Source organism: Tenrec ecaudatus, chromosome 18, assembly GCF_050624435.1.
Source record: "Tenrec ecaudatus isolate mTenEca1 chromosome 18, mTenEca1.hap1, whole genome shotgun sequence".
NCBI classification, from domain to species: Eukaryota; Metazoa; Chordata; class Mammalia; order Afrosoricida; family Tenrecidae; genus Tenrec; species Tenrec ecaudatus.
In genome coordinates, this window is record NC_134547.1 from 23,443,049 (window position 1) to 23,469,555 (window position 26,507).

The following is a 26,507-nucleotide window of genomic DNA, read 5'->3' on the forward strand; positions in this document are numbered from 1 at the left end:
TTGAGGTGCCAACAAGTTGGTTCGAACCATAGGGACCCTATGCAAAACAAAACATTGCCCTGTCCTGTGTCATATTCACCATTGTTCCTAAGCCTGAGTCCACTGTACACAGCCTTTAGGGAGAGGCAAATCAAAACAATGAGATGCACCTCACTCTTTGAATGGAACAAAACAATGGAGAGTTGGTAAAGAAACTGGAGCCTTCATCTATTTACGTTCCGTAAACTAGTACAAACACTGTAGAAAGCACTGTACAAACACCGTAGTTTCTAAAAAAAACCCTGAACATAGAACTACCATATGTCCCAGCAATTCCAATCCTAGATGTATAACTAAAGAAGTGAAGGTAGAAACAGTAGAAGCTGATGAAACCAAGGATCAGCAGATTGGGCAGCAGGCTTCCGGCTGCAGAGTCAAATGAATATTACATGTACAGGTAAGATGGCAGGCTGCAGATGACTTCCATGATTAACAGGCAATATGCAGGCCACTAGCTCAAGAACCAGAGGTCAAATGGTAAACCAGATGTAGAATGCAGACTCAACAAAAAAAAAAACAAGCAAGCTTTGCCTGACGGCCCACATATGTAAGAAGCAGGCCACATCACTGAACAAACTCCCCTTCAATTGATCAGCAGCCACAGCAGACCTCACCATGGGAGTTATTACCCTACATCCTATCATACGGGATAACTGCCAAATCACTGAGACTCCGGGTCCAGCTAAGGTGTCACACACCATTAACTATTACATTCTGATTGCTTCCTTGTGATGCGGTGTAATTTTTCTATAATCGTCTGTATTTCTTATAGATGGAAAATTTGTTCTAGAGACTTGATCAGATTATTTCAGAGTATTTGATTTTTCTGTGGGAGGAAGGAGGGGAGATGACAAAGCAAGCATATACATATATTACAGATGCTTTCTAACGCATCATATTTTTCGTTTTATTAGGGGCTCATACAACTCTTATCACAATCCATACATACATCAATTGTGTAAAGCACATTTGTACATTCATTGTCCTCATCATTCTCAAAACATTTGCTCTCCACTTAAGCCCATGGCATCAGATCCTCATTTCCCCCCTCCCTCTCTGCTCCCCTCTCCCTCATGAGCCCTTGATAATTTATAAATTATTATTTTGTCATATCTTGCCCGGTCCGACGTCTCCCTTCACCCACTTTTCTGTTGTCTGTCCCCCAGGGAGGTCACATGTAGATCCTAGTAATCGGGTCCCCCTTTCCAACCCACCCTCCCTCTACCTTTCCAGTATCGCCACTCACACCACTGGTCCTGAAAGGATCATCCGCCCTGGATTCCCTGTGTTTCTGCTTCCTATCTGTACCAGTGTCCATCCTCTGGTCTAGCCAGACTTGCAAGGTAGAATTCGGATCATGATAGTGGGGGGGGGGGGGGGGAGGAAGCATTTAGGAACTAAAGGATAGTTGTATTTTTCATAGTTGCTACATCGCACCATCTGGCTCGTCTCCTCCCCGAAACCCCTCTGTAAGGGGATGTCCAGTGGCCTACAAATGGGCTTTTCAGTCTCCACTCTGTACTCCACCCACCCCCCATTCACTATGGTAAAATTTTTTGTTCTGATAATACCTGATACCTGATCGCGTCAACATCTTATGATCACACAGGCTGGTGTGCTTCTTCCATGTGAGATTTGTTGCTTCTGAGCTGGATGGCTGCTTGTTTACCTTCAATCCTTTAAGACCCTAGGTGCTATATCTTTTGATAGCCTGGCACCATCAGTTTTCTTCACCACATTTACTTATGCACCTACTTTGTCTTCACAGGCTGTGTCGGGAAGGTGAGCATCATAGAATGCCAATTTAATAAAAGAATGTATTCTTGCAAAAAAAAAAAAAAGAATGTATTCTTGCATTGAGGGAGCACTTGAGTGGAGAGCCAATATCCTTCTGCTATCTTAAGACTAAACCTATAAATATATGCACATAGATCTATTTCCCCACCTTCATAAATATATTTGCATATGTACATGTCTTTATCTAGACCTCTATAAATGCCCTTTGCCTCCCAGCTCTTTCCTCTATTTCCCTTGACTCCTCCTGTCCCACTATCATGCTTAGTCCCGCCCTACACCAGGGCTCCCACACCCTCCTCACCACCAATTTGGATCACTTGTTATTCCCTTGTCCCTGGGTTTGTTAATACCACTTCCTTTCCCCCCACTTCCCCTTATCCCATGTCCCCCCGGAACTGTTGGTCCTATTGTTTTCTCCTCCAGATTGTTCATCCAGCCTATCTTATTTGAACAGACCTGCGGAGATAATAGCATGCACAAAAATAGGACAGAGCAAAACCAAGCAACAATATACAACAAAACAACAACAAACCACTGACAAAGAACAACACACAAGAAAGAAAAGCTTGTAGTCAGTTCAAGGATCATTTGTTGGCCTTTAGGAGTGTTTTCCAGTCCAGCCTGTTGGGGCACCACACCCTGGCCCCAAAGTCCACCTTCAGCATTCCTTGGGGACCTCACCGCTCCATTCCCTTGCTGTTCTGTTGCACCCCCTTAGTGTTTTGCCTCAGTGTGGCGGGATCAGATCGGGTGCAATTCCCACAATGTGTCTCCGGTGTTGTCCTCTGTAGAGCTATGGGTAAGTGAGGGGCATCATGTCTCATAGTGGGGCTGTTTATACCCCACTGCTTATACCCCACCAATGAGACACAGGGCATTGTTTATATCTCCACAGGAGGAGATACACCAGGCTTCAACCTGACACAAAGCTGCGAATGCAACATACCGGCATGCACCAGGGAACCAATAGAGGGTCTTTGGAGCCGACCCAATCCCAACTATGTGGACACCCTTGACGCCGCCTCAGAAGAATGCACGTCAGAGAAGTGCATTGGGGCTATAGCTTGGGGAGAGGAGCGCGTCGGATGAGAGCACATGTGAGAAACGCAAAGGAATGGAGAGGAAGCAGAGGTCATCCTGGCCCACCAAGCCTCGAGGACTTAGAGCAGACAACACACAAGGAGGACCATAGGGAAGGTCCCACTACAGGACATGGCGTCCCTCACTGAACCATGGTACTGCGGGGGACAGCACTGGAGACACAGTGTGGAATAGTGCATAGTCTGGCCCCATCACGCTGGGGTGAGGCACTAAGGGCATGCAGCAGAGCAGCAGAGGAAGCAGAGTGATGAAACCTCCAGGGAATACCAAAAATAGACTTGGGAGACAGAGTGTGGCACCCCATCAGACTTGACTGAAAAACATTCATAAAGGTCAACAAACAGACCTTGAACTATTTATAGCCTTTTCCATTTTTGTCAGTGGCTTTGTTATTGTTATTTTGTTTTGGCTTTCTGCTGTTGTTATTGTTTTGTTGGTTTTTATTTCCTTTGTTGTTTTATCTGGCTTTGCCTGTTTTTTGCATGTCTATCTAGATAAGATAGGTGGGACAAATAATTCGGAGATGAAAATAACAAGACCAAAGGTTCCGGGGGGTTTTGGAGGAAGGGGAGGTGGGAGAAAGGAAGGAGGTGGGGACCAACTCAGGCACAAGGGAACAACAAGTGAACTAAATTCAATGGAAGGAGGGTTGTAGGATGCCTAGTGGGGCTCAATCAACGGCAATGTAGCAGCAATGAATTACTAAACCCGAAAGATGGTGGGACAAGAGGGAAGTCAAAAGGAGATAGAGGAAAGAACCAGGAGGCAAAGGACATTTATAGAGGTCTAAATATAGGCATGTACATATGTAAATATACATATAATGAGAGGGGAATAGAACTATGTACTCATATCTATATGTTAAGAATTAAGGTCGCAGATGGACAAGAACATTTTGTTCTAACAATCTGGCATTCTTTTTTCAATCTGGCATTCTGTGATGCTTACCTTCCCAAAAGATTGCTGAAGACAAAACGGGTGCATAAGCAAACATGATGAAGAAAGTTGATGATGCCTGGCTATCAAAAGATATAGCATCTGGGGTCTTATAGGCTTGAAGATAAACAAGTAGCCATCTAGCTGAGAAGCAACAAAGCCCACAGGGAAGAAACACACTAGCCTGTGTGATCATGAGGTGTTGATGGGATCAAGTATCAAAGACCCAGAATAAAGCAAAACCCAAGGTAAAGGGGGGGAGGGGAAAGGAGTGGAGACCCATCTGTAGACAATTGGACATCCCCTCACAGAGGGGTCACAGGGAAGAGATGAGCCAGTCAGAGTACAGTATAGCACTGATGAAACACACAACTTTCCTCTAGGTCGTTGGTACTTCCTTCACTCCATTATCATGACCTCAATTCTACCTTACATATCGTTTTAGACCAGAGCAGGCACACTGCTACAGATAAGAGTCTACAATACAGGGAATCCAGGATAGACAAACCTCCCAGGGCCAACAAGGAGAGTAGAGATACCAAGAGAATTAGGGGAGGGTGTGGGGAGAAAGGGGGAGTCAATCACAAGGATCAAACTAGAACCCTCTCCCAGGGGGACAAATAATGGAAAAATGGGTGAGGGGCAGCAGATGACGATGTAAGATATGGAAAAAATAATCCCATAACTTATCAAGGGTTCGTGAGGGAGGATGGGCGGGGGAGGGAGGGGGAAAATGGGGAGCTGATATGAGGAGCTCAAGTGGGCAGAGAATGCTTTGAAAATGATGATGGCGGCCTATGTGCAAATGTGCTCGACACATTGGAGGAATGCATGGACTGTGATAAGAGATGTAAGAGTTCCAAATAAAAGTATTTTAAAAATAAATAAATTCAAATTGAATTTATAATTGGAAAAGATAATGTATCCTGTATACATGTGTAGAACTTCAACATTCCACCAATGATTCAAAGTAATGGCAATTCACAAATTAAACTAATAATCACATTTAGACATCTCAGCACCTATTATGTACTTTTCCCAGTTTCTCATTTGGAAATTAACAATTTAAAAATTTATAGGATAAGAACATAAATACTAGATGCTACATATAATCTCCTCCCTGGGGGATGGACAACAGAAAAGTGAGTGAAGGGAGATGTCGGACAGTATAAGATATGACAAAGTAATAATTTATAAATTATCGTGGGTTCATGAGGGAGGGGGGCACAGGGAGGGAAGGGGAAAATTAAGGAGCTGATATTAAGGGCTCAAGTAGAAAGCAAATGTTTTGAGAATGATGATGGCAACAAATGTACAAATGTGCTTGACACAATGGATGTATGTATGGATTGTGATAAGAATTGTACCAGCCCCCAATGAAATGATTAAAAAAATACTAGATGTTTTGTTTGCTTTTATCTAATAATCTTTTAACCTACTTAATTTTAAATGAAAGGAATCCAGACCCAGGTAGAGCCAGTTTTACAGGAGAGAGTATCAGCAGAAAGATAACAAAGATCACTATTACTCCATTCAAGAAAACTGAAACAACATTCCCACTTACCTCATACCCTGCTATGCAAATTAAGGCACAGAAGATACTCTACCTCAATATCCTGGACACTGAACTCCTTCTGATCTGTAAAGTTTGCAGCACCAGCACTAAGTTCCATCAACATCTTGGCAATCTCAGGCTTTATGGCTGAAGTCAGCCGACTGGCTGCTTCCATGACGTGTTCCTGGACGTCTTTAAGCTGCATGGCTGCCTTGGAGTAGTGTGAGTTCCTGAACACAGTGCTGAAGAGGTCCGTGAGGAAAGTACTGGCACGGCAGAAGACATTGAGGGCATCCAGATATTTGGAGATGCCCTGCTGGATATCGGCGATGGGCGTGGAGTGGGACATGGCATGGTGGCAGCTGCCTGCAGCAGTCAGACTGCCCAAGGGGGGGCTGGTCGTAGATGCCAGGGAAGCACTCAGTGCTCGGCCCAGCTCAGGCATTGGGTACTGCTGGTGCTGCTGCACCTTCTGCTTGGACCCGCCAAGCAGGAAGCGACGCTTGTAGTCCATCTTACTGTCCTGGGCACTGCAGCAATACATGCGAGTGGAGAAGTTGTCCCAAGGTCTGTGTGTTGGTCAGGGTTTTTGAGGCTCTTTCCAAAACTGTGGTTAGGTATAAAAATAGTGGAGTTCCGCAAGCCTACGTTTTGAAAAAGGCATTTCCATGAGGGAGGGGACCATGGGATCCAATGTGGACGTCAAGAGGACAACAGTTTTATATAATTAGTATTTTCATTAGACAGGGCCGCTGACAAAAAATAAAGGTGTATAAGAAAAATGCTGCATAAGAACTGTCTAGCATTCCACTCTTAATGAAAAGATACTTTCCAAGAAAAAATTGTCTATACTTGTTTGCAATATTTTGATACTCCTATTTGCAGTGGCAGAAAAATAACTTAACTTTAAAAAATGTAAAATAAGATACTGCAACGTAATATAAGGTATCTTCAATAGACCAGAAAAGTTAAAACCCTAAAACCCACATGCTGATCAACAGCAATTTAAAAATCAGTTCAGAATTACTTTGCACAAAGTCCTTGAGAAGAATCTGAAGAACTCGGACAGAACCCGCCTGCCAAATCCATTTACCAGTAATATTTTTTTCTTAAGTTAAAATTTTTTTTGAATTGCCTTTGTATTACGAGAACAACTTTTTTAAAAATTGACATTTGTATTGTAAGTCTTCTCCTTTCCTTTTGTTTGCTGAGGTAGCAGTTTCCTTGTAGCATTAAGATGAGGTGCTTCCAGGCTGGGTTGGCTCCCAACTTTAATATATGAAGCAAAAGTGAACAGATGTGTTTGTAAGGCCTTTAGGTCATTTCCTATTGGGAGGAAAAATAAAAAAAAATAAGTCAAAGTTAGCCAGACTACAGGACAATGAGCAATTCCAGAAGACTAACTCTTGTAATGCTTTTACCCACATAGGGAGACTACAACGACAAAGTAAAAAAATCAGACCCCTTTGCTTAAGTTGAATAATGAAATGATAGCTGCTAGAAAACTCAAACTGTAGCACGATAACTCAGCAAAATAAAACGAATTCCACACCAAACATTCCAAAACAGAAGTTAACAAGTGACACATAAACGGAGCCCAAATCAAAACATGCCTGGTCTTCCCAGGTTGCCCTTCAAAGAGCTCACAACTCTGTAGGAGGATGAGATGGATACTCAGATTATGGTGATGGTCAGTGACAAACAGGACGATGACAAAACTTGAAGGAGGCTCTGGAAAAGATATGGGCAGTCAGAAAAAACCTGGAGAGTTTTAATAAAGAAAAGGTTGTTATGCGGACAGGCCCTTTTTAAAAGGTTTTGGCAGCTACGGAAGAAGCTGGTGAGCAGCGTCAACTGCAAGGACTACCAGGGCAAATGCCTTGAAGCGAGGCAGCACGGGGCCTGTTCAGGATACCCAGCTAAATGAAGCACAGGGTGGCTGGGTGGCAAGTGGCTTGCAGACAAGATTCTTTTCTTTCTGACCCACATAACAATTTCCCCTCTGGAAATGCTAATTCTCTCACCCTGGGACCTTCTACAGAACTCTTAGCTCTGAGTACAAGTAGATTTCTGGTTTTAGTTTCCACTACCTACATTAGTGGCGCTTCCATCTGTCGGAATCATCTGTTCTACCACTGTAAGAGTTTTTAAGTGAAAGCTATATTAAGAATATATTAAGCTTAACCTTACATGATATCTATGTATAGTTCTACTTGGTTAGACTGATAACTGGGTGTTATGGACCAAACTGCAGCTTCCAACATATGTCAGCTTGGCTAGGGCATGATTGTCAGTATTATGGACTCACTCTCCACTTTTATGATCTAATGCAAATATCCTGCATTTTGTAAATCCTAATCTCTATGATGTTAATTTGGCAGGATTACCAGTGGTTATGTTCATGAAGCAGGAGGAAATCTATAGGATTAGGTTGTATTTTTTTTTAACTCATTATATTGGGGGTTCGTACAACTCATCAGAATTCATACATACATCCACTGTGTCAAGCACATTTGTACATTTGTTGCCATCATCATTCTCAAAACATTTGCTTTCTGCTTGAGCCCTTGGTATCAGCTCCTCATTTCCCCCCTCACGAACCCTTGATAACTTATAAATTATTATTTATTTTTTAATCATTTCATAGAGGCTCATACAACTCTTATCACAATCCACACATACATCAATTGTGTAAAGCACATTTGTACATTCATTGCCCTCATCATTCTCAAAACATTTGCTCTCTACTTAAGCCCCTGGCATCAGCTCCTCATTTTCCCCCTACCTCCCCACTCTCCCCTCCCTCATGAACCTTTGATAATTTATAATTATTTTGTCATATCTTGCCTTGTCCGACGTCTCCCTTCACCCCCTTTTCTGTTGTCCATCCCTCAGGGAGGAGGTCACATGTAGATCCTTGTAATAGGTTCCCCCTTTCCACCCCACTTTCCCTCCATCCTCCCAGTATAGCCTCTCAGCACTGGTTTTGAAGGGATCATCTGTCCTGGATTCCCTGTTCCTAGTTCCTATCTGTACATCCTCTGGTCTAGCCAGATTTGTAAGGCAGAACTGGGATCATGATAGTTCGGGGGGGGGGGGGGAATGGGGAAGGAAGCATTTAGGAACTACAGGAGAATTGTATCATCGTCACTATATTGCACCCTGACTGGCTCGTTTTCTCCCCATGACCCTTCTGTAAAGGGATGTCCAGTTGCTCCCTAATCTGCACTTCCCCCCATGACAAGGATTTAATTTTTTTGTTCTTTGATTCCAGATACCTGATCCCTTGGACACCTCATGATCACACAGGATGGTGTGCTTCTTCCATGTGGGTTTTGTTGCTTCTCAGCTAGATGGCCACTTGTCTAGGGTCTTTAAGACCCTAGATGCTATATCTTTTGATATCCAGGTTCTATCAGCTTTCTTCACCACATTTGCTTATGCACCCACTTTGTATTCAGTGATTGTGTTGGGAAGGTGAGCATCATGGCATGCCAGTTTAATAGAACAAAGCATTATTGCATTGAGGGAATACTTGAGTGGAGGCCCAATGTCCATCTGCAACCTTAATACTAAACCTATAAATATATGCACATAGATCTAGTTCCTCATCCTCATATATATAATTACATATGTACATGCATTTATTTAGACCTCTATAAATTCCCTTTGCCTCCTAGTTCTTTCCTCTATTTCCTTTTACTTTCCTCTAGTCCCACTATCATGCTCAGCCTTCATTTGGGTTTCAGTAATTCCTCTCCGTTACATTACCCTTGATCCCGCCCTACCAGACCTCATATACCCTCCTCACTACCAATTTGGATCACTTGTTGTTCCCTTGTCCCTGGGTTTGTTAACACCACTTCCTTTCCCCGGCCTCCCTCTCTCCCATGTCCCCCTGGAACTGTTGGTCCCGTTGTTTTCTCCTCCAGATTGTTTATCCAGCCTATCTTATTTAAACAGACCCGAGGAGATAATAACATGCACAAAAACAAGACGGAATAAAACAAAAGATAAAAACAACAACTAAAAGCCAATGACAAAAAACCACCACCACCACCAAGAATGAAAGAAAAGCCTGTAGTTAGTTCAAGGACTGTTTGTTGGCCTTTAGGAGTATTTTCTGGTCGAGTCTTATGGGGTGCCAAGCCCTGGCCCCAAAGTCCATTTTTGGTATTCCCTGGGGACTTCATTATTCTGTTTCTCTTGCTGTTCTGTTGCACACCCTTAGTGTTTTGCCTCTGTGTGGTGGGATCAGACCGGGCGCAATTCCCACACTGTGTCTCCAGTGCTGTCCCCTGTAAGGCTATGTGTCAGTGAGATATATCATCTCTCATAGTGGGGCCAGCCATATGGTCTCTGTGGATTGGCTGCTCTGAGAATATTGTCCAGACTCAGTGGACCAGGATGTGTTCCACTCTCTTCCTTCCCTACCCCCATTTGCTCCCGTGTGCTCTGATTAAACATGCTCCCCTCCCTGAGCTGCAGCTTCAGTGCTGTCCTCTGAAATAAATTCTTCTGGGGGGAAGGGCAGGTGTCCAAGTTGTTGGGATTGGGGCTGGCCCCTCAGACCTCTCCACTGGTTCCCTACTCCATGCTGGCATGTTGCATAGGATTAGGGTGTATTTTAACAAACTCTTTTGACATTACAAAAAAAAATTACACAAGTGAGCAGAAATTTAAAGAGAACTACTGCTTGCCACACCCCAAAAGAAAATCAGGAGTGAGCAGTGCAGGTCCTTGGACTGACAGTCCCTGAACTGGGAAACTCCTAAACCCCAGGGAAGGCTGATGACAGTGATCTCCCTTCCCCTGGAGCCACCAGAATGAGCAGACCTTCTCCTGTAAATGGTCCCCTGAATTGTGACTTCTAGACTGATGAACTGCAAGAGAACAAATCTCTATTGGAGCTATCCACGTATAGTATTTGTTACAGGTAAACAAAATTTAGGTGTCTAATAGATACCTAAAATGTGGAAGCTGTTGGAAATTGGGTAGTGAATAGGTGTCTAATGGTGAAAACCTGCTGTTAGGGAGCTATACTTCTTCCAAGACAGATTTGTTTTTGGCAGTCCGTGGTACTTTCAAAGTTCATTGCCACCATCATTATCCAAATGCATCAATTCTTCTTCAGTCTTTCTTATTCAATGTCTAACTTTCATATGCATATGAGTTGATGAAAATGCCCTGGTTTAGTCTGCCCATCTTAGACCTCACAGCGACATCCTTGCTCTTCAACACTTTTAAGAGGTCTTCTTTAGCAGATTGACTCCATGCAATGCACTGTTTGAGGATCCAAGCAAGATGAAATGCTTGACAACTTCCATCTTTTTCCTTCTACCATGATAATACCTATTAGTCCATTTGTGAGGATTTTGGTCTTCTGGACACTGACTTGTAATCCATACTGATGGCTGCAACCTTTGATCTTCATCCACAAGTGCTTCAAGTTCTCCTCACTTTCATCAAGTTAGGTTTTGTCATCGGCATAACACAGGTTGTTAATAAGCCTTCCTCCAATCCTGATGCTTCATTCCCTTCATGTAATTCAGCTTCTCTAATGACTTGCTCAGCATACCAATTGCCTAACGGTGGCGAAAAAATACAACCCTGACGCATACCTCCTGATTTTAAACCATACAGTATTCCCTTGCTCTGCTCTCACAATTGCCTCTTGATTAATGTACAAATTCTGTATGAACATAATTAAATGGGAAAGCCTATTCTTCTCAAGGTTATCCATAATTTGTTATGGCCCACATAGTCAAACACCTTAGCATACTCAATAAAACACAAGTAAATATCTTTCTGGTATTCTTTGCTTTCAGTCAATATCCATCTGACATCAGCAATGATACTCCTTGTTCCACATCCTCTTCTGAATCTGGCCTAAGCCTCTGGCAGCTCCATGTTAATGTACTGCTACCACCTTCCTTAGATGAAAACCTAGTTTGCCTTAGGGAGATGGTGGGTGGAACTATGGACATTAAAGGCAGTACTGGTGAGAGCTCAGAAATTAACAAGGAGAGCTGTAAAACTAAAGAAAAATAAGACAAGAAGCAGTGGCTGAGAAATGGCAGTAGCAGAACCAGGAGGCTGTCAGGTGAATTCATGGAAATATACCCAGGCGTCAGACAGCTGAATGCCTCAGGCAGGAGGTTCCCTGACAGCATGGACTGCCTCCAGGAAGCTTTGCTGAGTTCCTTCAGGGCAAGGTTCACTAGAGAATCAGGATGCCTTTCACAATCATTTATCAGTACAACACCAGCCCAAACAAATCAGAGACTGAGCAGCTTGAAAGACCTGAGAGGCTAAGAGGGCAAGGGACCAGGAATCAGAAGCTGAAGATACATAAAACATGGGAAGGAGTGCTGTATGGTTGGAGAAGAGCCATAAGTTCAAAAAGTAAAGGTATCACGTTGAAGAGTTTCAAAGGCCGGGCTAAAGCTTTCTAGGTTTCACAGTCAGCTCTTCATCAACACAGTTCTTGAGTGTGAGGCTGACATTCACAAGTGTCAGGATACCCATGGGGCCTGGAGCTGCTGCCCAAAGTCATGGGGGTGGGGTGGGTACTCAAATGGACTAGAGAATGGGGCTGCCCAAAGCCAATGGAATAGTGTTGCAATTCCAGTGGGCCTGGAAGGCAGGGTTAAAACTCGGCCTAGGGTTTTTCACCCAGAATTCAGAGAGCATGGCCAATACCCAGAGTTTAAAAGGCAGGGCCACTGCTTAAACTTCAGCATTTCCCAAAGTGGGCAATAATCCTCTAGCCTGGGGAGGACTGGAAAAATCCAGGGAGGCTGCAAAAGTTGATACCTACATTTTAACTTAGATTATGGGCCACAGTACAAACATTTTTTAATTGTCGGGTAGCACTCATTAATTATTTTTCTGAAAAGGGGGTGGGCAAGCCAAAAAGCTTGGGAACCGATAGCCTAGGTAGTCTTAAAGAACAGAGGATTCTTGTCAAGCCTTGAGAGTTAAACTGCTCAGGCTTTTATGTTCTTCATGCTTCCTTCCAATTTCTTCCATTTGTAATGGAAATGTCTATGGTGTGTCTGTTCTAGCACTATACTTTGGAAACAAAGAACCTGTATTCCAGATTTCACAGATAAAGAGGAATTTAGCCCTAAGATTTTATAGTTGGAGTTAAGACTTCTGGGATGATATTATGGGATAAATATGTTTCACATGTGGCAAGGACATGAATGAAGGGGCAGGGTCAAGAGTAGAATGTTATGGATCAAACTGTGTCCCCTCAAAATATGTGTCAACTTGGCTGGGTATGGATTCTCAGTGGTTTGTGGTTATATTGGTTAATGGTCTAATTATCCCCATAATATGATCTAATGTGATTAGTTCTGACATGATGTAAGGAATTGGATGGGCTGCAATACCTTTACAAGTCAAGGATAAGGGTAGTTTTCCTGAGGTGGGGTCTGAATCATCTTTTATTTTGCAAGAGATCAAAGGGGAGAAACGTCAGCAGGTTTCAGAAGGGCCCTCTATCTTCCACTAAGAAAGAAAAGCTGAGAACACAGTGTATGTACCCTTTGGACCTAGGGTTCCTGCACTGAAAAACTACTAGAACTAGTACAAGACTGATGACAAGGACCTTCGTTCAGAGCCAGCAGAGAGGGAGAAAGCCTCCCCCTGGAACTGGCACCCCGAGTTTGAACTCCTAAGCCTCTAAACTGTAAGACAAATACATTTATGTTAAAGATTCCATTCTAGTAACACTAGATTAACTCACAGACTGGATTTCCTTGCCAGTTTCCTCTTTACTTAGGTTTTTATACAAGTTATACTTTGACACTGTAATATACAACTTCTTTTGTAGTACAGCAATTAGATAAGAAAAGATAGGAAGACAGGTACAAGAGCAAAAGCTGAGTGCTGTGGGCACAAACATAACCTGAAGTGCAGCAACACCTCCCCCAGCTGGCAAGTAAATTCACCCACACTGATCAGTAGTACTGGCTGTTTTCAAGACCATCTTGATTCTTAAAAAAAAAAAAAAATCAGAAACTTCCAGGAATCCACGTCATATGACTGCTTATAAGACGTCTGTTCCTAAATGTTCTTTTTTCAAATTAATGATAATAAATAATCTATCCCTCCCCAAATGTTCCATTATAGTCATTGAGGCTTTACAAATGCTAATGTACAACAGCAGTACTCAACGGGAGTGCTGGAAAAAGAAAGACTGTTCATGTGGAAACTGTGTGGTCTGTGAAGGAAAATTCTGGCTTTGAATAGGTCATTGTGAATATCCAGAGTAGGGAACAGCCATAGGAACCACTTTGTGTTCAGGGCTGCAGTTGCCTAGTTCCTACACAAACTGTAATCTAACTGGTTTTGGCTTTAAAAATGTCTGTCCCATTCTACTGGGGGAAGATGAACATAGATGGTAAAGTAAGATCCACATGTCTGTATCTATTTTAAAAAATCATTTTTAACTTTATATAAATTCCTGAAACAATTATATATATATATATATATATATATATATATATATATATATATATATATATATATATATATTCTGTGGTTATGTGTTGTCAAGGCAGTTCTGACTCATAGTAACCCCACACTCAACAGAACAAACTATTGTCCAGTCCTGTACCACCCTCACAATTGGTTCTCTGTTTGAGCCCATTGTGGTTACTTTGCTAACCCATCTCATGGAAAGTTTTCCTATTTTTTGCTAACTCTCTAAACCAGCATGATGCCCTTCTCCAGCAGCTGGTCCCTCCTGACAACACATCTGAAATGCAAAAGATAAAGTCTCACTTTTAAGGAGCATTCTGGATGTACTACTTGAGACAAGATTTGTTTGTTCTCTGGCAGTCCAGGTATGTAGTCAATATTCTTTGCCAACACCATCATTCAAAGGCATCAATTCTTCTTTGGTCTTCCTTACTCGTCGCCTGGCTTTCGTAAGATTCTCAGGCTCTTGATAACATGACAGATGTACCTTAGTCCTCAAAGTGACATCTTTGCTTTTATGACACTCTAAAGAGGTCTTTTGCAGGTTTGCTCAACGCAATATGTCACTTGATTTCTTTACTGCTGCTTCCATGGTGTTGACTGTGGAAAGTCTCGGCAATATTCAATACTTTCTTCATTCAGTATGATGTTTATTCATCCAGTTGTGAGTGCTGCTGTTTTCTCCATGTTGAGGTGTAGTTCCTATTGAAGGCTGTAGTTTTTATCTTAATCAGTAAGTGCTTCAAGCCCTCTTTACTTTCAGGAAACAAGGCTGTGTCATCTGAATATTGCAGGTTGTAAAAGAGTTTTCGCTTTTTAAAATAATTTTATTGGGAGAGCTCTTACAAACTTTATGACAATCCATTCAATTTTATTAAGCACACTTATACATATGTTGCCATCAACATTTCCAAAACACTTTCTTTTCTTTTTAAAAAATTTATTATTATTTATAATTTTTATCATTAGAATTTTAAAAATCATTTTATTTGGGGGCTCCTACAGCTTTTTAAAAAAAAATCATTTTATTGGGGGGCTCATAGCTAAAACATTTTCTACTTGAGCCCTTGGTATCACATCCTCTCTTTTTGCCTCCCACCCTCATGAATCTTTGATCAATTATATATTATTGTTATTTCATGTCTTATACTGTCAGTTGTCTCCCTTCACCCACATTTCTGTTATTTGTCCCCCTGGGGGGTAAGCTATATAGCCAACCTTGTGATGGGTTAACCCCTTTATCCCTCTGCCCTCCCTCCCTGTCCCCACCATCCCCCCTATCCTCATGATATTTACAAAATGGAATATCATTAATCGATGAGAAGGAACATAGCATGTATGAACCTTGAATATATTATGCTAAGTAAAAGAAGTTAAAAATTAAAGAGTCATGTATTACATACTAGGGGGTATGCCCCCCTAAAAACCCAGAATGCAACCCCCCAAATGTATTTAAACTTGTTTACAAACAACCTTATCACTTTCAAAGTACGCTCCATTACACTTAATACGCTCCATTACACTTAATACGTTGGTCAAATCTGCGATGGAAACATTTTTCAAATTCCTATGTCTGGAGAACTGATAGCATCTCCCTCGCTTTTTTCCTTTACCTCTTCTACATAGTCAAATTGCTGTCATGTGCCTCTTCGTTCCCAGAAACAAAAATAATTCACAGAGAGTGAGTTCAGGTGAGTAAGGCGCATGTGGTAAGAGAGGAAAAGCATGCTGTTTGTTGCCAAAAACTGGCTCACCGAAATGGCTGTGTGAGCAGGTGCATTGCTGTGGTAGCAAAACTAGTCCCCCATCTACCACAAATCAGGCCTTTTGGGTCACACACTGTTACACAACCTTTTCTAAATAGAAAGCTTGATTAATAGTCTGACCTGGTGGAATTAACTCCAAATGCACTATAGGTTGACAGATGTCCAGAGGAGGTTTGTCATCAACTGACATTTCACCTTTTTTGAAACGAGAAAACCATTTGTACATTTGAGTTTTTCCCATAGCACTGTCCTTGTAAACTGTGTTCAACAGTTTTTACAGGTATTCCCCAGAGCAGAAAACAAAAGACCAGATGCATGCTGGTCTCTTAAATCAGTCATCACAAAAAAATGAGGTTCGAGTGAAACTGCTTTCATGAAAAAAATTTAAAAATTCACCGTGACCAGGTGGACATTGGGCTTCCTCGTGCACACTCCCTCAATACAATAGCACCTTGCCCAGCTAAGTGGTCATTCCATGATACCCACCTTCCCAACATGATCACTGAAGACAGACGTGTGTATAAGCAAACGTGGTGAAGAAAGCTGATGGTGCCCAACTGTCAAAAGATATAGCATCTGGGGTCTTAAAGGCTTGAAGGCAAACAAGCTGCCATCTAGCTCGGAAACAACAAAGCCCACAGAGAAGAAGCACACAGTCTAAGTGAATACAAGGTGTTTAACGGATCAGGTAGCAGACACCAAGGAACAAAAACCATCATTGTGTGATCACCTTCCTCACATAAACGCTGAAGATGAATGTGTGCATAAGCAAGTGTGGTGAAGAAGGCTGATGGTGTCCGGCTATTGAGAGATACAGCATCCAGGGACTTAAAGGCTTGAAAGTAAACAAGCGGCCATCTAGCCCGAAGCAACAAAGCCCACATGGAAGCAGCACACCAACATGTGTGATCATGAAGGGCCGAGGGGACCAGGTTTCAAACAACAAAGGTGGCAGGGTGTGTGTGAATCACATCACCGTGAATGAGGGGAGTGCGTGATGGGGACCCAATGCCCATCTGTAGACAGCTGGACATCCCTTGCAGAGGAGTAGTGGGGAGGAGATGAGTCACTCAGGGTTCAGTGTAGCAACAATGAAACTCAAAAAACTTCCTCTAGTTCTTGAACGCTCCCCCCCCACCCCCATTATCATGATCACAATTCTGCCTTGCAGACCTGGTTAGACCAGAGGATGCACAGCGGTGCAGTAGGGATCTGGAAACACAGGGAATCTAGGATGGATGAACCCCTTAGGACCAGCGGTGAGAGTGGCGACACCGGGAGGGAAGGGGGTGTAGAAAGGGAGAACCGATCTCGGGGATCTACATGTAACCTCCTCTCTGAGGGATGGGCAACGGGAAGGTGGGTAAGGGGAGACGTCGGGCAGTGTAAGATAAGATAAAATAATAATTTATAAACTATTAAGGGTTCATATGGGAGGGGGGAGCGGGGAGGGAGGGGGAGGGAAAAAATAGGGAAATGAGCTGATTCCAGGAACCCAAGTAGAAGGGGAATTTTGAGAATGACGAGGGTAACGAATCTATAAAGGTGCTTTACTCAATTGATGTATGTATGGATTGTGATGATTTGTATGAGCCCCAATAAAATGATTTATTAAATTAAAAAAATTCACTGCGACCAGAGAGAACCTTCCCAGGCGATGCCACTGGGTGCACTCAGAGTTGCTCAATGCTTGCCTAGTGGGAAAAATGCATACTATATATAAAAGCTCCGCTCTGTTCAGCGCAATTCTGGGTTTCTTTGGGCATGCCCTCAGTAAGTCCATTGTTATGAACTGTCCAATAAAGCAAACTTATAAACAGAAAGATTAGTGTTTTCTAGGGGCTGGGGCACGAGTGAAATGTAGGATGACTACTAAGAAAGAGCTCAGGGGTTCTTTTGGGGGTGTTGAAAATATTCTACAATTAGTGATGATAGCCACATAACTCAGGGAATCTACTAGAACCCTCTTAATTATAGCACTTCAAATGGTGAATTTATGGTATGTAAGGTAAATTTCAATAATTTTTCAAAAAGAAAGGAAAAAAATGCTACTGGTGATAGAGCTGCTATTTAGAACAAATGAACAAAGGTCTAATACACTACTCTAGAATGACCCATGATTGCGGTGGACCTTCAGTTGTGGGTGGTCACTGGCTGATCTGGTTGGCCATTATCTAGGTATGTTTACATAAGACTGATTCATCAAGTACTATTACTATAATCTGGGAATTTTCCTATATTATGTTTAAGTAAAGAAGCAAATGAAGGGGCAAAGGCTTGAAGGCAAAGAAAGGAGGGAAGCATATGTCAGTTTGGGTAAGGAAACAAACTTTCATTCCAAGTGACAGGAACAGCCAGAAGTATCCCTCAATGCAAGAGCACTTTGTTATAATAAAGAAGGCATTCTGTGATGCTCACCTTCCCGACAGATCGCTGAAGACAAAATGGGTGCATAAGAAAATGTGAAGAAAGCTGAGGGTGCCCAGTTACCAAAAGATTAACATCTGGGGTCTTAAAGGCGTGAAGATAAAAAGCGGCCATCTAGCTGAGAAGCAACAAAGCCCACATGGAAGAAGCAAACCAGCCTGTGTGATCATGAGGTGTTGATGGATTCAGGTATCAGGCATCAAAACCCAGAACAGAAAAAGTATATCAATGTGAATGAGAGGGAGTATGGAGTCGAGGAGACCCAAAGCCCATCTGTAGACATCATAGGACATCCCCTCACAGAAGGGTCACAAGGAAGAGACGAGCCAGTCAGGGTGCAGTATAGCACCAATGAAACATACAACAACTTTGCTCTAGATCTTTATTGTTTCCTCCCCACCCATTATCATGACCCCAATTCTACTTTACAAATTTGGTTAGACCAGAACATGTAAACTGGTACAAAGAGCTGGAAACACAGGGAATCCAGGGCAGATAAACCCCTCAGGACCAATAATGAGAATAGAGATACCAGGAGGGTAAGAGTAAGGTGGGGGCAGAAAGGGGGACCCAATCACAATGATCTACATATAACTCCCTCCCAGGGGGACGGACAACAGAAAAGTGAGTGAAGGGAGACAGTGGTAGGTGTAAGACATGAAAACAAAATGTTTTTAATTATCAAGGGTTCATAAGGGAGGGAGGTTGGGGGAGAAGGGGGAGGGGGAATGAGCTGATACCAAGGACTCAAGTAGAAAGCAAATATTTTGAGAATGATGACGGCAACAAATGTACAAATGTGTTTGACACAATAGATGTATGTATGGATTGTGATAAGAGCTGTAATAGCCCCCAATAAAATGATATTTTTAAAAAGGAAATCCAGAGCGAGCGAGCGAGCGAGAGAGAGAGAGAGAGAGAGCGCGAGCAGAGACTCCTAAGAAGTTAGTCTCAATCAAGTATCTTTTCTTCCTTACAGTAACACCAGTGGGGCCAAAAGTATGTGTACCATACTACTCTGAAATATATGTGCTTGCATGACTAATTCAGGGTGTAAATAGTCCAAGACGCACACTAAAACATTCTCTCCCTAATAAAAGCAATGAGAAACAGCACCCTCCCACCCAATTCAGAATCAATTTTTTCATCTCTAGAAATGAACAGGCTTGCAACAATCCCAGAAGTATTTACTCAAGAAAACAGCTGAATCTCAAAAATAAAAAAACAACCAACAACAAACTATGCAGTGTTTAAATTTGATCCTTCTTTCCAGCTCCACAGTAGCCTTGACAGTGAACAGTAGCCTTGCAGCCACCAGAGAGACATGAATGGGGCTATAGTTCTTAGCTTCAGTGCCATGAAATTATTATTTCACCTGTCTGGTGACCTGTAAGGAAACCACTTGCAAAGCTCTGTATTTGATCTTGAGCTCACTTAATTTGATGTGGAGACAATCTGGTTTCTAAATTTGCCACATGCTATTTAAAATGTCCATTTTAAAATAACAAACATTGTGACATGTGCAAAAAAAAATAAAGCAAATCAAAAAGTATGGGCCATACACAGGGGGAAAAAGCAAGTAATGGAAACTCTTGCTAAGAAAGAGATGTTGGAATCCTACACTCAAATCTTAAACCAAGTATTTCAAATATGCTGAACGAACTAGAGAAAACTATGTCTAAAAACTTTAAAGGAAGAATGACAACAATGTCTCACAAAATAAAGGATGTCAATAAAAGAAGTTACTTAAAAGAACCAAACAGAAACTCTAGAGCTGAAAAATATAATAATAAAATGATGATGGCAACATATGTACAGATGTGTTTGACACAATGGATATAAGTATGGATTGTGGTAAGAGCTGTATGAGCCCCCAATAAAATGATTAAAAAAAGAAAGCAGTTCAAACAGTTATCAGCAATAGAATGGATACATAAATTGTGTCACACTCATACAATAGAATATTTTGAAAAACAAATAAACCAAAACTGTAGCCATCAAAAAAAAAAAAGGAAAAAATATAATAGTTGACAGAGCTGGGAAGATGCTAGTATAAACAGACCATTGTTCTGACCCACCCCAACATACACCCTCTTCATCAAATACAAGGAAATGGTGCTCAGCCTTGAGGGGCTATGAGTTAAGAAGCAGAGGAAGGAGGTGGCACACTGTAGACAAGCAAGTAGCAGTAAATTACACGTTGCACATGGTAGGAAAATCACTTATCTTTCTCTCCCAGTCTCTTCTCATACCACTGGCTGTTATGAACTGGTGGAACAGCCATGGTACAAGTGCCTGCACACCTAACCACCACATCCTGATTGTACAAAGAGAAAGGACCCAAAAGTTTGCTCTAAAATCAACAAGGCTCACAAAATAAAGAATATCAACCTCTTCAGGAGTCCATTTGGAACAGGTCAGCACCTTATCCATCCAGACAGTGTTAGCAACAAGGCTGCTGTGAATTGCCACAGAAAGCCTGTGCAGTGGATTAGGTTTCTAAACTGAACATGCTACTTCCATCCCTGTGTACCCCATATCTCGGGCTTCAGAAACCAATAGGACAGACCTATCTAGTGGTCAATTTGGGTCTGTCCAGCTATGTGGCAGTGAGTTGTTTTTTTTTTTGTATTCCGCTTCTGGACAGCACTGAGGCTGCTGTGACTGCACAGGAAGCTGACATCACGAACAGAGACTACATCTACAGATAATGTATACAAGGGATACCATGAAAGCAACAACGCTCAGAAGGTCTCTGTCAACAGCATGGCTGATGTGAACTGCTGCAGAGGTACAGCTACAGGAGTTTGCTCTCCTAATTAGCCTGTTCATTCCATAGCCTACCCTTCCCAAAATCATGCTATAGAACACGCTCAGGGTCGATTTGGGATAATCTTTTAGCAGTTGGTTCTGAGGGCAACTGACTGAAGCTGCTGTGTGATAAAAACCAGGGATCTTAAGTCAAGACTGTACTCGCACTTAACAAATCACAAGGGGCTGCAAGCAACAAGGCAGATCTCCAGGGGGGTCCAATCAGAACATGACATGCATTTACTGTTGGTTGCCAGGTGGTTGACGCTGCTGCAGAAGGTGCCTGAGTCTATCTCCCATAGTTGGTATTCTCCTGGCCTCCCCTGTGTACCTCATGGCTTGGGCCTCTGAAACCAGACCTCTTTGGATGTTAGTTTGGGTCTGTCTATTCCCCCTTGTGATCAACATGAAGGCTACTGAGACAGATGCTGCCATGTGCTACAAAGGCAGCATCTTGAGTGGAGGCTACATTCACAGCCAACATATTACAACACCGTTTTGTGAGCAACAAGGCAGGGCTCCCTAAAGGTCCATTCAGAGCACGACAACCCCTGACCCATTTGATAACTGTCAACTACTGATTTATATAGCTCCTATAGAAGGAGCCCTACAGTAAAGCCAGGAAGGTGGTCACCTAAACGGAGACTGTCCTCTCCAACCCCAATCACCACGGTACCACTAGACTCTGAAACCAACAAGACAGGCCTCTCCATAGTCCTCTGAAGAGTGCTAGCCTCTCTCTTTCCATAAATGATGAGGCTTTCCAGATGTACATGAGGCTGAAAAAACATCTGTGGAAGACGGAGCAATAAAAAAAAAGTGAAAAGATGGAGCAATGAAAAGAATGAAGTGTTAAGAGAAAAAAACAGGGGGACCACCCCCGCCAAGTGCGGGCTCACGGCCCCCACTGGCGTCCCGCGTCCTGGCCGCAGCTGGTGGCAAGTGCCAGGCCACTGGAAGTGGAGCTGCGCTGACCCGCCAGCTGAGCCCTGGCGCTTGTTGCAGCCTGTCCTACTCATCCACACCCTCACCCTCAAGGTTGGTGGCGGCCTGTCCACTTCCAAAGTTGGATGCCCCCCCAGACCGGAGCTAGGTGACGGAGCTAAGCGTGCCTGGCCCGACATCGGCACCCCTGTCAAGTGGCTCACCTCAGCTCACTGCGCCTGCCTCCGTCGGAGCCCAGCACCCAGAGGGGGTCCGCGGGTCAATGCTCAGATGCCAGCCACTCACCTTCAGGGGCCGACAGACGTGCCTGCAGCGTGGGTCTGTCCAGCCAGCCAGCCCTGGGGCTGATTTAAATAACTAATAAGCCCAGAGATGGTTTACGAGGGCAACTTTTCCTCTTGGTATCAATAAAGCCTACTAGTTGGGTGGATTAGCTACCTTAGCTCTCCAGTTCCTCAGTCTCTCTCTCTCTCTCTCTCTAAAAAAAAAAAAAAAGAGAGAGAGAAAAAAACAGAAAAAGAAAGATTGGAACTGAAGGGACAATAGTAACAATAATGAGAAACATAAAAAGTATAACGAGAGATTTAATCAGGCAAAAATCAGTTAATTAGAGGATGAAATAGTCAAAATTACAGAGGATGAAGAGCAAGAAGAATGAACACAATTTAATGTAATCATGAGACAACAAAATGAGGCCTAAAATGCATCATGGGGATTCCAGAAAGAATGAGAGAAAGGGGTAGAAAGAATATTTTAAGGGATAGGGACAGAAATTACCCCCTCTATGACAAAGGACACGAAGCTAGCTACAAAGCTGAAAAGCTCAAGAGGATAAACTTCAAAACTACACTGAGAAGTATGGTTAATCTCTCAAAAAGTACAGATAAATAAGTAGAAAATCCAGAAAGCAGTGAGAAAGAAGCATAAAGTCACACAGAATATGAGTGCTTTTCTTCTCCCTCAGAAACACTGCAGACCAGAAAGCATTAGAATGATAAATTTAAAGTTATTTAAAGTGCTGAAAGAGAATGGGGCCAGCCCCAATCCCAACTATGTGGATACCCCCTCTACCCCCAGAAGAATTCACTTCAGAGAGCAGCACTGAAGCTACAGGGGTGTGTCTGGTCAGAGCACATAGGAGCAAATGAAGAGGGAAGGAGAGAGAATGGAATACATCCTGGTCCACGGTTCACCAAGCCCCAAAGACAATATTCCTGCTCAGAGCAGCCAATGCAGAGAGGTCCATAGGGCCGGCCACGACGAGACAAGATGTCCTTCACTGACCCATAGTGCTACGAGGGAAACAATGGAGGCACAGTGTGGGAATTGTGCCTAATCACTGGGGTGATTTGACCACACTGGGGTGAAACGCTAAGGGCATGCACACAACAGAGGAGCAAGGGGAGCAGAGCAATGAAGTCCCCAGGGAATACTTTGGGACCAGGGCGGGGCACCCCATCAGACTCTACCTGAAAACATTCCTAAAGGTCAACAAACAGACCTGGAACAATTTATAGGCTTTTCCCTTTTTTGTCCTTGTTTTTTGTTGTTGCTGTTGTTATTGTTTTGCTTTTTTTGCTGTCTTGTTTTTGTGCTTATATTGTCTCTGCATGTCTATCTAGATAAGACAGAAGAGATAAACAATCCTAAGGAGAAAACTACAGAGAAAACTACGGGCCTGATGGTTGAGGGGAGGGAAGGGGGGAGACACAGGGGAAGGGGAAGTGGGGGGAAGTAAGTGGGTGTGAACAAACCCAGGGACAAGGGAACTAGTGATCCAAGATCATTGGCAAGGATGGTTTAGGAGGCCTGGTAGGGCGTGATCAAGGTAATGTAATTGAGAGGAATTACTGAAACCCAAATGAAGGCTGAGCATGATAGTGGGACAAGAGGAAAGTAAAAGGAAATAGAGGAAAGAACTAGGAGGCAAAGGACATTTATAGAGGTCTAAATACAGGCTTGTACATGTGTAAATACATTTATACATAATGATAGGGAAATAGATCTATGTACACATATTTATATGTTAAATATTAAGGTAACAGAAGGAATTTGGGCCTCTCTCTACTCAAGTACTCCCTCAACACAAGAATACTTTGTTCTAATAAGCTGGCATTCCATGATGCTTACCTTCCCAAAAAGATCGTTAAAGACAAAATGGGTGCATAAGCAAATATGGTGAAGAAAGCTGATGGCGCCCGGCTATCAAAAGATATAGCATTTTGGGTCTTAAAGGCTTGAAGATAAACAAGTGGCCATCTAGATGAGAAGCAACAAAGTCCACATAGAAGCAGCACATCAGCCTGTGCGATCATGAGGTGTCGAGAGGATTAGGTATCAAAGACCCAGCACACCCCCCCCCCACACACAAATCTTATCAATGTGAATGAGGGGGAGTGTGGAGTGGAGACCAAGGCCCATCTACAGACAATTGTAAATCCCCTTACAGAAGGATCACAAGGAAGAAACAAGCCAGCCAGGGTGCAGTATAGCACTGATGAAACATACCACTTTCCTCTAGTTCTTTAATGCTTCCTCTCCCCCACTATCATGATTCCAAGTCTACCTTACAAATCTGGCTAGACTAGAGCATGTACAGATAAGAGCTGGGAACACAGGGAATCCAGGACAGATAAACTTCTCAGGACCAATAATGAGAGTAGTGATACCTGGAGGGGAAGGGGAAGGTAGGGAAGAATGGTGGAACTGATCACAATGATCTACATATAACCCCCTCCCTAGGGGACAGACAACAGAAAAGTGAGTGAAGGGAGACATTGGCCAGTGTAGACATGAAAAAAATAATAACAATTTATAAATTATCAAGGGTTTATGAGGGAGGGAGGGAAAAATGAGCTGACACCAAGAGCTCAAGTAGAAAGAAAATGTTTTGAAAATGATGATGGCAACAAATGTACAAATGTGCTTGACACAATGGATGTATGGATGGATTGTGATAAGAGCTGTAAGAGCCCCCAATAAAATGATTAAAAAAAGAAAAAGAACAATAAAAAACAACTCTTAACCAAGAATACCATGTATCCAGAGAAGCTGTCCACTAGCCATGAGTGTTAAAGTAAAATATGCTCAGACATGTGCCCATTCTACAAAAAATACTCATGGCAGTTCTGGAAAAGACAGTAGAAAGCAATTTAGTCATAATTAAAAAAATGAAAAATAACAAAACGCGCGCACAGAAACAAAACTCTAATAAAGGGTATTTGTAAGAATGGGTGGGAGTGTCTGGCCTCTAACTTCAGGAGGAAAACGGAGAATCAAAATCTTTACTATTGAGTCGGTTCTTACAAGGCAGAGGTCACATAGACACGGTTCTGCCCTCCAACCTTTTTACTGCCACTAACGACCCCACCCGCAACACTGCTGGACTCAATAATGCGTTGCAATGGCCACACCGACAATATTAATAATTATGGGGTTTATTAGAAAAGTCAGCATTGGCAATCCGGGGTTAGAAACGACAGCATACAGTCTTTCAGTGAAAACAGCCTCCTCTCAGCAGTGCCCGCAGACATACTTCTCTCTGGTGCTCAGCCTCTAGGGTCCACGGGCCCCACGGTCGCTATTGTGTTCAAGTAAGTGCTGCAAATCTTTCAGCTCTTTGAAAAGTGTCCAGAGACACACACACTACTCTGGCAGCAAGCCTTCTAGGGCAGAAGCAGAGCTTTCCTAAGCCATGGGCCAGGAAGCTCAGTGCACTCTCCGTCTGGTCTCCTGGTCCTACTGCTGCTGTTTCTCCATCACTGTCTCTCACTCTTTCCAGACCTGTTGCCTCTCTCTGGCTTGCTTTTGTGTCCCTTCTGGGTCTCTGACTGTATTCAGTGTCTTAGCCCTTGACCCGCACTACAGCTCTTCTAGAGTGCTTCTTGCCTCCTCTTTCCTCTCTCTTCCTTCTGCTGTTCCTCATGATTCTGTCTGAAAAACATCTGGGGTTGGTTGCATATATACACAACTCCCTGTCAATTTCAAGGCTTTGTCCCTCCTCCCAGTAGGGTCACAAATCCAATGGAGAACTTAATAAGGCTCTTCTAGCCATAACCTTTGTAACTCCCAATAAACAACAAAGCAAGACCATGCAGATATGGTGTATTCCCTCATTTCCTGATGGTTCAGGAAAGGTAGAGAAAGATACGCTGATAGGATTATATGGCTAAATTGTGAGTGAGTGTTAACAAATTATGACTGGTAACATTGGTAACTCTAATAAGAAATCTAGTTAATTCTGCCATCTTACTTGATATAAAATGAGCCATCCTCAGAAGCAAGGAAGGGGGACTATCTCACAATCATTAAGAAAGAACAGCCAGGAGTAGAGCGTGTCCTTTGGGCACCGCGATTCCTGTGCATTTAATCTCCTTCGTCCAGGGACAGACAGCTGCGACGAGAAGTGGAGACAAGCAGTGGCCGCGGAGGAGCAGAACCAAGAGCCAGAGTGAAAGCGAGTAGTAGCTCTCTCGGCCCGCTGTGGAGTAGGGTGCCTCCAGGCACATAACTGGGTAAAATAGGTTTGCTGGCCCAGAGCTACAGAGGGGATCTCTATGCCTGAATGAAGTGTCCTCTAGGCATTTTTTGGCAATGTTAAAAGAAGAGCCAGAGAGCGAGGCCTGCCTGCAAACTTAGTA

General features: G+C 43.0%; 1 protein-coding gene across 3 annotated transcripts in view; it reads right to left on the reverse strand.

Annotated features, from left to right (window-relative positions):
* The window catches only part of GARRE1 (granule associated Rac and RHOG effector 1), a 104,322-nt gene that overhangs the window by 50,988 nt on the left and 26,827 nt on the right, over positions 1-26,507 (reverse strand). For all 3 annotated transcript variants that reach the window (XM_075537654.1, XM_075537652.1, XM_075537653.1), the window contains one exon: positions 5,481-6,754. In XM_075537654.1, the coding sequence (XP_075393769.1) occupies positions 5,481-5,972 (492 nt within the window). In that variant the 5' untranslated portion in view covers positions 5,973-6,754. The remainder of the gene's footprint in view (positions 1-5,480; positions 6,755-26,507) is intronic.